The following is a 14,110-nucleotide window of genomic DNA, read 5'->3' as shown; positions in this document are numbered from 1 at the left end:
CTCTGCTTTCCCCATGCTGTCTAATAAGTTATAAGTGAGCAGAATCAAGAAGCAGCTGATTTCTACTGAACTCAGGCTGGAGTCTTTTATGTATTTATTTTTAAAGATCCTTGAATTTTATTTACTTATTTATTCATTTGGCTGTGTCGGGTCTCAGTTGTGGCATGCAGGGTCTTTTGTTGTGCACGGCTCTAGGCGTGGGCTTAGTGGCCCCGAGGCATGTGGGATCTTAGTTCCGCAACGAGGGATCCAACCCACATCCTCGGCATTGGAAAGCCGATTCCGAACCACTGGATCACCAGGGAAGTCCCAGGCTGAAGTCTTATTATGTCTTTGGGCCTAAGGTGAGCCCTAAAAGTTCAGCCTGAAGGCAAAACTAATTTTAATCTGACTTTGGCTGTAAATTTGTCATCCGGTCAAGCCCCTGTCTCGGCATTCGTCTCCTTTCCACGTCATCAGCCTCCTGCCCCCATCCTGTCGACAATCTACAGGGCCTCAGCTCTTGCAAACCCAGCTTCTTGCCCCGGTTGTGCCACCCACAGAAGCCCCCGATTCTGGGTCCGGAACAGCAGTTTCTCACTTGCATCCACACATCTTATGATCTTCCTTAGGAGCACACCACGTGCTCTTTTTACGATGTGACATGACACTCCTCTATCAAGAGCTGGGGTCTGTATGTCCTGTCCTTGAAATGGGGTGGATCTTCATAAAACTGCTTCACTAATAGCATATGGTTGGTCGTAATGGGCAGTACAGCTTCTGCCTGGCTCTGTCTCTCAGGACACATGCCTTTGGAGCCCGGAGCCGCCATGTAGGAAGTCTGGCAGCCCTGAAGCTGCTGTTCTGAGAGACCACGCGGAGAGGCCACAGAAAGCTAGAGAGGCCCAAGGAGCCCTCAGCTGTTCCAGGCTCCAGCTAGCCAAGTCTTTCCAGTTCAGGCACAGGCTGCATGTGCGACGGGGCCTGCAGATGATTTAATGCCTGGCCTTTGAGCCAGCCCAGCTGTGCTGAGTGGAGCAGAAGTGAGCTGTCCCTCTCTGAGCCCTGCCCAGACTGCAGACTCATGAGTGAAGGAAATGTTTCTCTGAGGTACTGTAGATGAAGCCTTCACCATATCTTTAGCGGGGACACACTTCAACCCACAACACTGCCATTGCAAGAAACACAGGTCTGCTCTTCAGAGGGAAACCAGTCCTAATTCTGTCAGGTCTGAGAAGAGTGTTTCATGCAAGTTAGCCTCCCCATTCCATACACTCACACTGACACTCACACTCACACACACGTGTGCACAAGCCTCCCATTATGTGTGTGTATATATATATATAATATAAATATTATATATATAATTTTAACATAAATGGGATTATGTTATACACATTTGTAAACAACTTGCCTTATACACTTAACAGTATGTCCTGAAGGTCCTTCCATGTGAGTACGTTTCAATCTACCTCATCCCTTGTTATCATGATATAGTGATTTCATAGTATTGATAGGCTGTGGGTAGACAGTAAAGTTGTTTTCAATGTTTTGATTCGAATTAGCCCTAACCACAAATGTAATGTTTGGTGACTTTAAAATTTTCCTAACAGTTAGGACAGTAATTCCTTATGGTCAGAGAATATTTTTGTTAAAAAAATATTTCTGGGTGACCTCCAGGTGGAGTCATAATCCACTTTGCATGATAAATGATGGAGCAGAAGGAGGGTGGGGGCTGAGCACACTGGGGTCTGAGTCAGGGAAGACGTGGAGCTGGGAGGACGCACTTTGAAAGAGACCTGGCCCAGGGGGCCCTTTTGAGTTAAATGATGCCCAGCCATGGAATGTAAAACCAGTCTTCCTTCCCCTCTCTGAAAGATTAGGAAAAGGTAACATTGCTCACTAATACGTTCAGTGAGAGTGGAATTGGTTTTAGAATCCACAAAGGAATGCTGAATTTTTGTGTCACTGTGGGTGAAAACAGACATCCTTGCACATATATTTTTGAGCTTGTTATGAAGTGAGCTAGGCAGGCCAGATTCTCTTACATGGAACTCATCCAATGACAAAAGCCTTTAGGCTGCTGGTATCACTGAAATTGGACCTTGCCTCTGGAGACAGTGGGCAGATATCTAGGGGGGGGAGCCAGGTAAGGAGCTGGGTTAGGGACCGTGAGAGGGCATCTTGGGAAGGACTCCCTGAAAAGATCACTACAACCACCTGTGGGTGAGAGAAAGAGCTGAGTTTATTGCTCACTCAGGTAAGGGGAAGTACTACCTTGGATGGAGACTTAGCAGCCTTTCAGAATGGGGAGGGCAAAGTCGGGGTATTTATGAAGTGTTGGAGTCTAGTTTAAGGTGGGCTTTCAGTGTGGTGGCTTGATTAGGATTGGGGAAGGATCGTGATGCAAACATCTCAGATTGGTGACGACAGGGTTTTGACATCAGGTTCCAAAGAGCCTTGAAGAGAATAGCCATTTGATGCTGTCTATTGAAAAGCTGAGCATTTTTAAATGCGTTTGCAACATTTATCTTCCTGGACAGAAATTGCTTGGAATAGTACGGTCATGCTGCTGAAGACAAGGGAATTGTAATGTCCAGGTTAGTGAAGACAGCAAATGATGAGGGTGTCAATGGTATTGGTTCTCAGACCTAATTTCTGAGATCATCCCCTTCGGATTCTGGGGAAAACCTCATGTAGTAAGATGTTTAACCTGTACCCAAGCAAATGCTAAGTCGCTTTTAATATTGTCCCCACCCTTCAGTTAAGGAATTATTGCACTCTATGTCATCAACAAAGTCTGTGAAGAGGGAGCCTCATTTCTACAGGAGACTGAGGAGTGTTAATCTGACTGGTCAGAAACCAAGACATCTACTAGACCTCATTTTACATGTGTATGTGTTTGTGTGTATTATGCTATATAGTCAGAAACCAGACTTCACGTTTTGGGTCCATTTTCTCACACACAGGTTCAGTCAGGTCTCTCCTGCTCCCTTTGCCCTGGACATAACCTGGGAAGGTCCATGTTATGGACTGAGAAAAGTCCAGCCATATTCACACTCCCAGATCCAACTCCTTGTATATGCGGCTGGCAGCTCAATGGACTCCAATCTGTTCTGCTGACCAGCCATTTCGATTAAGAAGTGAGAAAAGGAAATTTACCCTACACTTCCAGACCCATGTCTTGTGTCCCAGCATTACTTCCCGTGGAAACTCTACATTTGGGAGTGTTGGGTTTGGGCTGGATATACACCATCTATCCCTCCAAACACTGTCCATCCTTTTCCACCCCGCTCTGTGTATGGGTATGCTGACCTGTATGGTTTATATCAATCTACACTTTGCCCCTTTGTTCACCTAATAGAAAATACCAGCCAGAAATCAGAGGGAGGGAAGTGAATGAGGCTGGTATATTTATTTCCCCAGATCCCTCCCCTGTGGTCCTTGATGGGCTGGTGGTATCCTTTAACTGAATGTCATAGCTCCTGTCATGTGGCACTCTGCAAACACTTCTTTCTATCTGGGCTTTTATAACAGTTCTCACCTCTTTTCCCGATGGTGGGCCTAGGGTTGGAAATAGCTGCAACTAACCCTGAGATGCTACATTACCTCTGTGATTTCCCTATAACCTTGCCCACACTTTTGTAAAACATCTCCTTTTCATTAACCTCTACTAAAATTATCCAGTTTGCCACTCTTACCTGTTGGGGGACCTGGCCAATATAGGGCTTTGTGGAGTTGTTAATGTTTTGTTTCCTCTTTGGTTGTAGTCACGTGATGCCTGGCAAGTGTTTGATAGATATTTGTTGAATGAATGAATGACTAAATGTGTGAGTTGAATGAATGAATGACTAAATGTGTGAGTGACAGGATTTGAACTCCAACCCCTCCTCTACAAACGTCTAATATACTACTGAGCGTTCACATGTAGAGTACAGTTGCTTGATGCACTCTGAGTACAATAAACAAGTGCAGGTGCTGTGGCTCCAGTTCCCAGGAACCTCCACTTCTTTGGATTTGCCCTGGTTGTTCATACCCAGATGTCCTCCTTCCCAGAGGAGCAGTATGAAATAATACAAAGAGTATCTGAAATATACAAAATGGTAAAGACACGATCTTCACTAAATGAAGAGTAGGATGATTTCTTCGACTCAAAAAGAGATAAAAGGTTCATATCACAAAATAAGAAATGTACACTGAAAAGTTTCACATGTATAGGTTATGGTTTTAATGGAGCCGTACTGAATGAACTGAAGTTACAGCCATGAGGTATGAATTTATAAAGTTTATGTGACCTTTATTATAATTGATATTGACTAAGCATTATAACATAATTACATATGAGATAAATTTGATATCACTATCTTGTAATTATATCTATTATTACTATCAGGTTCACAATTGCTGGTTCATGACATTCGTACACTTTCTACTGCATGAGTGTTAGAGGAGCTTCTTTAAATTTTGAGATGTGATATGTGACTTGCAACCCCCTGGGAACACTCATATCTCTCTGGGGAGATACCTTCAGGATGGAGCTCATGTAAATATCAGGCAGAATTATTCCAAGCCCCCTTATCATGCCTAGCCCTAAGGAAGTACCTAGTTGTTTATAAATATTTCCATATTATAATTTCGTAAGGAGAGAAATTCCATGATCTTCCTCCCTGGATTTCCCAGCAGGAAAGGAGTCAAGACCGAACTGTCATAATATACTTCCTTTTGGCGCAGAGCTCCCCCTTTGATAATCTCCAGGGCACATTCTTCCTTTGGAGATGCTTCTGCATTGTATATCCCAGCAGTTCCTGTCATGGCTGTTTCTGTAGAACGACAAGAGAAGAGTGGGGTTATCTAAGACTAGCAGAGTCTACACGATAGAAGGCCTGCAGACACCAACAGCTTAGCTTTTAGGGGCTGTTGGCCAGTGCTTGCTCGGCAAGGTCCACGGGCCCTGGCAGGAATACGTGGAGAAGACTGGGTATGTTTAGGGCCTATTGGGCAAAGAGAGGCTTAGTGTTCATATGGGCCTCGTCTAACTGGATGAAGATTTGTGGAGGCAGCTGGAGGTTACTTGTTGGGAGATTTGAATCATACTCCTCTCGGGTGTTTTGGCTGGAGTGAGGAAGTAATATGGGGGAGCAGAATGAGGATAGAGGTCATATGATGGGAAGTGTCAGTGGGCAAAACCAGAGTGAGGTATGATAACGACTACTGATTTGTAAAAGGAAATGACGGGAGAGAATCCAGACCTTTGCTCCCTTGTCAACACCAATCACTTTCACTTAGAAGGAAACTCTTGTTACCTGCTCTCTTCCTCCAGGTATTCGTGTCCTCTTGCCCAGCTTCTGTCTCTCTCTCTCCATCCTTGTTTCATTGTGTTTCTTTGTCTCTCTCTCTCTCTCTCGTTCTGTAACTACTACTCAATTTACTCAATTACTCTTAAATAAAGTTTTCTTTTAAAAAAATTTTTAATTTTTATTTATTTATTTGGCTACGCAGCATGTGGGATCTTAGTTCCCCAGCCAGGGACAGAAACCATGCCCCCTGCAGTGGAAGTGCGGAGTCTTAACCACTGGACCACAGGGAACTCCCTTAAATAAAGTTTTCTTATCATACTTGCCACATGTTTTAGATAAACTTGCATTTGGACTTAAAGAAAAGTTGTAAAAATTGTGCAAAGTTTTTCCTTATATCCTTCAATCACAACAACATAACCATTGTACAATTATCAACAATAGATGTGATAGAATTGGAACAACCTTACTAATTAAACTGCAGGCTTTATTTTTTCACTAATATCCTTTATATATTCCAGGATCTTATCCAGGATTTCACTTAGTAGTAATTTCTTCTTATTTTCCCTCTTATCTCTGACAGTTCCTCAGTCTTTCCTTGTCTCTCATGGCCTTGATGCTGTTGAAGAGTACTGTTCAACTGATTTGTGTAATGCCCCTCAATTTGGGTTTGTCCACTGTTCTTATAATTAGAATGAAGTTATGAATTTTGGGTAAGAATACCCCCAAAATGATACTATGTCCTTCTCAGTGCATCATATCAAAGGGTTCATGATATCTATGTCTTATTACTGGTGTATTATTAAGGAAAACAAACTCACATTTGATAAGTCTCACATAGGAAAGTAATGGCCATTGAGTTTTCATGAGGACATAAGGTGTTTAGAATAGGGTCATATGATGAGTGTGGTGTCACTCAGCTCACTTGGTGGTCAGAATGGAAAGAAGGGTCAAAGAGCAGTCAGAGGCTCCACTAATGACAGTGGAGCCCCTTCATTAAAGGGAGAATAGCGCTGTCACTGGTTTTCAGTGCATGACACATGACGATATCAGGGAGTTCAGCACCCTCTTTACCCACAATGGTAAGAAAGGCAATCCATCTACAGGCCATTTATTCCAATCTCTTGACCTTACCTGTGTCTATGAGGCCAAGGATACAGAGGGTGATCGACACATTGACATTGGTCACTGCATATTCCACCCTGATAGAGGAGAAGAACCCATCCAGAGCAAACTTGCTTGCAGAATAGGCAGCAATAAGTGGATTAGCTGTTTTCCCTAAATGATACAGAGATGGGTTAACACGGGGACCTATTTCAACTCTGACAGAGCTGATCTGTGTTTTATCAGTAGCAGGCTTTGTAACCCCTGTGAAGTCCTTTTACCCTTTGAATCTTAGTTTTTCTCTACTCCCCAAAGAGATTATTATGCTGTGTTGAATTTCTGAAAGAGAAAAAACATTAAGGTATCAAAGAAACTCCCCTTGATGAGACTGGGATGCAGTGCGGAGTGGGCTGCAGGAAAGCCTTCAATGAAGAGGGATTAGTTAGATTTTTAGTAAAGATAGTAAATATGTGGATTATGAAAGACCCATGTAATTCCACAGCTGCTAACTTTTCCACCTCTGACCCAAGAGCGCTGGAAGGGTTTGGCAAGGGCTGTCTACACAGAAACCTATCACTGATCTACTTTCTATGCAAGGGGAATGAAAACTCCTGTCTTTGTTTTCTACTCCATATCACTTTTCTTACTTTCATCAGCCTGGTTAATTCTCACTCAGTTTTTTGGAGGATATGTGGACATATGCCTGATAGCATAACCTATTCATTATACCCTTTCCAAGATGAGAGAGTAGTGGTGGCCTGAGACCTTAGGCTCTTTGCTCAGCATTATTATAACAGCTACTTTAAAACCCTTCTCTGCTAATTCTAAAATCTGGGTCATTTTAGGACTGATATCCATTGATTGCCTTTCCCTCCTGAGTATGGGTCACATATTCCTATTCTTGTATGTGCAGTAATTTTTCATTGTATCCTTGATATTGTAAGAGTCTCTGGATTCTATCATATTCCTCCAAAGAGTATTCATTTTTATTTTTTAGTTTTTGGTAGGCAGTTAACTTGGCTGAAACTCTGTGTCTCTTGCAGTAAGTACCAGATGAAATCTCTGTTTAATTATTTGAATCTTAACTGGGCTTCTTGGTATCTACACTGCCCTGTGAGTATTTCAGGGGACAAATAGAGATTTGAGAAGGGTTTACAGACAGAATTTGGTGCTCTTGCACTGTGGCTCTTTCCTTTCTGGGATGTCTCCCTTAACTTTCCAGCTGCTACAGAAACCCCAAACTCTTCCTTCTGCTTTTACAAGGTAGTAAGATGGCAGATTTCAATCCTAAAAATGACACTGATTGGGGTCTGCCCTTGAGCACAAGCTACAAAATTGGGAAACTCATCTAGTGTCATTTTCCTCTTTCAAGTGCCAACAACTCTCCAGTTTCTTCTTTTGACTCTTCTCTTCAGTGCTTTCAATGGTTGTTTTCTGTATTTTGTCTAAGTTTGTTATCTGGAGAAGGTTGGTCTATTAGGTATTACCCTGCCATTATTAGAATTGGAACCTCTGTGAGTTTTTAAAATATAATGAAGTTTCCAATTCCATTCTTCCAATGAAGGAAGAATGATTTATTCAGTAAAGATGCTGGGAAAGTTGGTTAACTAATTGGAACAAATTGTTAGCTCTTTGTTTTATGTCATATATCAGAAAATGATACATGGAAAATTATGGCAGGTGGTGTTGTCTACCCAATATCCATTTCCCTTTCTTTAATAAAAGAATCTAATTTTGTTCAGGATAGCAGATAAAAATATTTACTTCTTCAAGATTCCCTTGCTCTTTTGGGTAGTCATGTGATCTAAATCTGGCCAATGAGAAATCTAGTAGTTGGGGTCTCCAGGAAAGATATTGATTACCTGATAAACTAGACGGATTCAGGTGACATGCAGCTTTTACATTTTGCCCTTTCTCCTTTTTTTCTAAGTAGACTACAGATGTGATGCCTAAAATTGCAGTAGTCATTTATGAACTTGAGGAAAAGCTGTATATTAATTATATAATTAAGGATTATAGAACAAAAATGCGGAATGAGCTTAGATTCTTGAAGATATAGTAAGTCCATCAAACCAGCCCTGAACTTATTACCTGAGAAAAGGAAATCCTGTTTAGTGTTAAGCCATTTTAAGTGGAGTTTTTGTTACATGTGGAGCAGAATGAATCTCCTGACTGACGAAAACATTCAATCATAGAAAGATAATATAGGCAAACACTTACCAGATTCTCGTTTATGAAAAATCATTCTAACATAAAAGTAAAAAAACATGTGAAGGCAAAGAATATTTTATTAAACAAAATGTAAAATTTCTATATGCCAAAACGGTAACTATAATAATTTCACTATAAAGATAAAGGGTAAATGATAAACTAGAAAATAATTTTCAACATATTAGTCAGACAAAAGCTTAATATCGTCAATCTTTAGTATATAAAGAACTCTTAAAAATTCAAAAAATACAAACAAATCTCTGTAGGGAAACACTCCATCCTCAATCCTCAATCATGAGTTTTGGCTTGAGATAACTCTACAGTCAAGTTCCAGGAATGGGTGTGTAACACAGGATGGCCAATCAGAGTTTCTGATACCACTGGGTTACTGACTAGTCTAAGGCTGGACCAAAGACCCAAGCAGGGCATCAAGATACACTGTTGTTGCTTAACAAGAAATCAGTTCCCTTTTCTTCCTCTGTATCAGAACCCCAACTGAATTCATGTCTCCACCTGTTGCAGAGACTGCAGTATTCTCTCCAAATATCTTCTGCCCCTCTTCCTTAGCAGTAGAATCCCGGATTTGTAGCTGGGCTCTGTTATCTGGAATAAAGTCCACACTTCTCAGCTTCTTTCAGCCAGATGGTGCCAAATGACTAAGTACCATCCAATAAGTTGTACACAAAAGTGTGTCACGTGATTTCTGGGATATGTCCTTAAAGGAAGACATCAGTCTCTCCCTTCTCAATCCTTCCTCCTTCTTGGTTCCTGAAGGTTGACCCCAGAACTATCATGGACCTTGAAGTAGAAGCCGTATGTTGAGAATGGCAGAGCATTTAGAGAAAAGGAAGGAACCTGGGTGACCATGGAGCTGCCATCCTAGCCCTATACTGCTTACCTCCAGACTTGATTTGCCTTTTAACTTATTACATCCACTGTTACTTTAGGTTTTCTGTGTCAGAGAGCTGCACCTAATCCATGTTGAGAGTCTCCCTCACTTTTATGTAGCCCATGTGCCAAAGGAAAGCTGATACCATCTCTAACTCTAGGGGCGGCTTGTATGATTTATTTAATACCATCCACCTTGCCCATGATTGTTACTGGAATGGGCATGGGGCCCAGTTTGGACCAATGAGACTTGAGCGGAATCTTGTTGGAGTGTCTGGGAAAGTGCTTCTCCTTGTGGGAGAGTTTCTTAAAGTAGAAATCCTGTTTCTCTTCTGCTGGACATTTCCGTGTATGGATATGAGGGCTGAAATTGCTACATTTGTCTCACTGTCAGCCTGAGGATGAAGCCACACATGGAGGAGAGCAGAGCCAAGAGAGTCACGGGGACCCTGAGCTTGAGCCAAGTCAGTTGCCTGCCCTGCATCTGCTTCCACTTATGTCAATAATTTTCCTGTTGTTTAAGTCAAAAATAGATCCAAATTGTTTATAAGAATAGCACAATTGTCAAAACTATGAGTTCTCGAGTTAGATGACCTGGGTGTGAAATCCCAAGTATGCCATTTCTTAGCTGTAATATGTGGATAATAATATTACTAAGCTGAAGTAATCCATGTAACAGACTTAGGACAAACTGACACTTAGTAAATGCTATTATTAGTAGTATTAGTATTTCAAATTGGTGAGAAAAGCATGAGCTGTTCCAAAAATCACATTGGAACAAATAGCTAGCTATTTGGAGAAAAGAAAAATGCCATTCTAATAAATAAATTCAAATTATATTAGAGAATATATGTGGAAAATAAGATAATAAAATATGTGTGAATATATAACCTCAAGGTAAAAGATATTCTTTTTGTGGTATGTGGGCCTCTCAGTGCTGTGGCCTCTCCCGTTGCGGAGCACAGGCTCCGGACGCGCAGGCTCAACGGCCATGGCTCGCAGGCCCAGTCGCTTCGCGGCACGTGGGATCCCCCGGACTGGATCCGGGGCACGAACCCGCGTCCCCTGCATCGGCCTCTCTCAACCACTGCGCCACCAGGGAAGCCCCCGTTTTGTATTCTTGATTACGACCTAGGTAACGATCAAAATAATAAAAAGGATTCTAAGTTGTTTTGCAGGAGAAAAGGGACAGATTTTTTTTTATTGTTGTTGTTCCTGAGAGGAAGGTGAGAAAAGAGAGAAAGGGAAAGAGGAAGAAAGGAGAGGGGTACGGAAGGAGCCATGGCAGAAGAGTTTTTGAAAAATTCATCAGATAGCTGTATGGTTTCAAAAAACGTTTTAAATGGTGAAGAGAAATACTGAATTGACATAGAGATGGCCAACAGGCACATGAAAAAATGCTCAGCATTGCTAATCATTAGAGAAATGCAAATCAAAACTACAATGAGGCACCACCTCACACTGGTCAGAATGGCCATCATTAAAAAGTCTACAAATAATAAATGCTGGAGAGGGTGTGGAGGAAAGGGAACCCTCCTACCCTATTGGTGGAAATGTAAATTGGTACAGCCACTATGGAGAACAGTATGGAGGTTCCATAAAAACTAAAAATAGAGCTACCATGTGATCCTGCAATCCCACTCCTGGGCATATATCCAGAAAAAAACTCTAATTTGAAAAGATACACACATGCCAATGTTCATTGCAGCACTATTTACAATAGCCAAGACATGGAATCACCTTAAATGTCCATCGAGAGATGAATGGATAAAGATGTGGTACGTGTGTGTGTGTGTGTATATAAAATGAAATATATATACATATAATGAAATGTTACTCAGCTATAAAAAGAATGAAATAATGTGATCTGCAACAACACGCATGGACCTTGAGATTATCATACTAAGTGAAGTAAGTCAGACAAAGATAAATATCATATGATATTGCCTATATGTGGAATCTAAAAAAAAAAATTCAGATGAACTAATTTACAAAGCAGAAATAGACACACAGACATAGAAAACTTATGGTTACCAAAGGGGAAATGTGGGGAGGGATAAATTAGGAGTTTGGGATTAACATATACACACTACTATATATAAAATAGATAACCAACAAGGACCTACTATAATACAGGGAACAATACTCGCTATTTTGTAATAACTTATAATGGAAAAGAATCCGAAAAAGAATAGGTATATTATGTATAATTGAATCACTTTGCTGTACACCTGAAACTAACACACACACACACACACACACACACAAAATACTGAACTATTAGACAAGGGTCAAGATTGAACAGACTACTGAAAGTTTTTCATCTTTATTATGAAAATTATGCATGAGGTACACTTTAACCTACCTACCTATGGGCACTGTCAGTTTTTCAGCTGAAGGCTGCAGCTGTCATTGACATTCATTATAACCATATTTCATTTCTTAAATTTTGTGACCTGCCACTGATCTGCAAACCTTTAAACCAGTAGTTCTCATATTTAATTCCCGTAAGCACCATGTGTCAAGAACATGCAGTTTTGAGCCCACCTCTTCCTCAGAGTCTTCTAGTTGGTGTTTTGGGGTAGAGGCTGTGCTGAAGGGTTCAGTAGGAAAGAGGGTCATAAACCATATCTAGGGTAGTTTTAAAGGTGGATATGGGAGCAGGAAAGGTATGGCGACATAAGCTTATTGAACTTGATCTAGGAACTTACAGGAGAAATGGAGGGGGAAGGTCTTTGGAAGGGGCTGAAGTGTCTCACAATGATAAGTGGATGAGCCGTCAGTAAATTATGAGTTGTTGGATCTCTTTAAAGCTCATACTAGTATGATCAGGGAAAACATCTGTCCCAAATCTAAAGTGGATATTCAGGTGAAGAAACATATTGGACTAACCAGGAAACTTCACCTGCAGGAGGTAAGTTCTGAGCTCTGCTTTGATGAAAGAAAGTGCAGGAAGGGCCAGGTTGGTGGGGGAATGGTTTGTACAAAGACTAGGGGTGGGAATGAGTTAGTTACAATGAAAAGCCAAAGGAACAAGAAAAATAACAACAAAGTTTATTATATTTTCTCCTCTGTAGAAGTAAAGGCTTGTAAGCACTTATCCAAAGCCCTTAGGGCCTGATGTGTTATGGAATTATTTTTGGAATTTAGAAGATGGTGTGAGGCTTACACAGTGTATTCCATAACACTCCCAGTAGGGCCTGGGGAGGCATCCTGTAAGCAAACACATTATTATTTCTGCACTAAGATATTTGAAAGTTCACACAGAGATAAAGGCTTTAGGTAGCCTCACTTTAGTTCAAGGTAAATTAATTACAGTAAGTCCCTTACATACAAACGAGTTCTGTTCCGAGAGCGCGTTCCTAAGTCCACTTTGTTCGTAAATCCAGCAAAATTAGCCTATGTACCCAACTAACACAATCGGCTATATAGTACTGTACTGTAATAGGTTTATAATACTTTTCACACAAATAATACATAAAAAACAAACAAACACAGAAAAACAACGAAAACATTTTTAATCTTATAGTGTAGTACCTTGAAAGGTACAGTAGTACAATACAACAGCTGGCATACAAGGGCTGGCATAGAGTGAACAGGCAAGAAGAGTTACTGACTGGAGGAGGGAGAGGAGGTGGGAGGTGGTAGAGCTGAAGGATCGTCAGCAATAGGAGACGGGGGGCGAGATGCCATTTCACTCATGCCTGACATTGATGGCACAGGTTCTGGCTCCTTGGTGGATTCAGTTCTATCTACCTTCTTGAAAAAACGATCCAGTGATGTCTGGGTAGTAGCTCTTTTTTTTTCTCGTCATAGATGACACGGTGGCACTGGATTGCATTCTGAATGGCTGCTGCAACCTTCATGTACCGTTCTACATTCGGGTCCTGTGCCTCAAAAACTAACAGTGCCTCCTCAGATAAAGAAAATCCCCTTGCCATTTCCTGCGTCGTGAATCTCTTTGGTTCTTCAGTTACTTCTTCCTCTTGTCTCTCTTTGTCCTTTTTCTGGACCTTCAATACCATCAGGTCCTCATTAGTAAGCTCCTCGTGTGGCACATAAACAGTACTGTACAGTAAAGTACACAAAAGCACAACCACTTGTAGAGGATGCACGAACGTAACAATGTACACCAGACACGTGAACTAACTTACATGCCTGGACTTTCGAATGCATGTTCGCATCTTTGAAAGTTTGCAACTTGAATGTTCATATGTAGGGGATTTACTTGCGTATAGAATTAATTTAAAAATCCTTGGTTTTCAGAGTGTTTTTTTTTTTTCTTTTACCCCACACAGCTTTTTGGATTTTTGGAAATTGCAGATAAAGGATTGTAAACCAGTCTAGGCTCGCTAAAGGAAAGCTGAAACACATCAAAAAATAGAAAAAAGAGGAAAGAGGAAAAAACCTCCTAGGTTCTCACGATTCCAAACAATCTTGGTGCATTTCGTTAAAGTCTGTTTTCTCTTCACAGCACTATTAATCATCTCCCCACATAATACTAATTAGCTTGTGTGAGGAAACCTTTGCATTCTGCTCTAGGTGAAATACATTTCGAAGTTTCAGAGAGCTGAAAAGGGCAAAAGCCCTCTAAAAACACCAACTTTTATTTTTCAAAAAGGATCTTTGAGTTA

The 14,110-nt window shown here is 41.1% G+C and overlaps 1 protein-coding gene across 3 annotated transcripts in view; it reads right to left on the bottom strand.

Annotated features, from left to right (window-relative positions):
- Positions 1-4,209: 4,209 nt before the first annotated feature.
- The window catches only part of HSD11B1 (hydroxysteroid 11-beta dehydrogenase 1), a 44,881-nt gene continuing 34,980 nt past the window's right edge, over positions 4,210-14,110 (bottom strand). For 2 of the 3 annotated variants that reach the window (XM_060142116.1, XM_060142115.1), the window contains 2 exons: positions 6,408-6,551; positions 4,210-4,799 (listed from right to left, as the gene is read on the bottom strand). In XM_060142116.1, coding sequence (XP_059998099.1) covers positions 4,582-4,799; positions 6,408-6,551 — 362 coding nt within the window. In that variant the 3' untranslated portion in view covers positions 4,210-4,581. The remainder of the gene's footprint in view (positions 4,800-6,407; positions 6,552-14,110) is intronic. The other variant, XM_060142117.1, reaches the window with a different exon arrangement.

The sequence above is a fragment of the Lagenorhynchus albirostris genome, chromosome 2 (genome assembly GCF_949774975.1).
Source record: "Lagenorhynchus albirostris chromosome 2, mLagAlb1.1, whole genome shotgun sequence".
Lineage (NCBI taxonomy): Eukaryota > Metazoa > Chordata > Mammalia > Artiodactyla > Delphinidae > Lagenorhynchus > Lagenorhynchus albirostris.
Note: the sequence above shows the minus strand (reverse complement) of the source record. Positions and strands in the feature narration are given on the sequence as shown.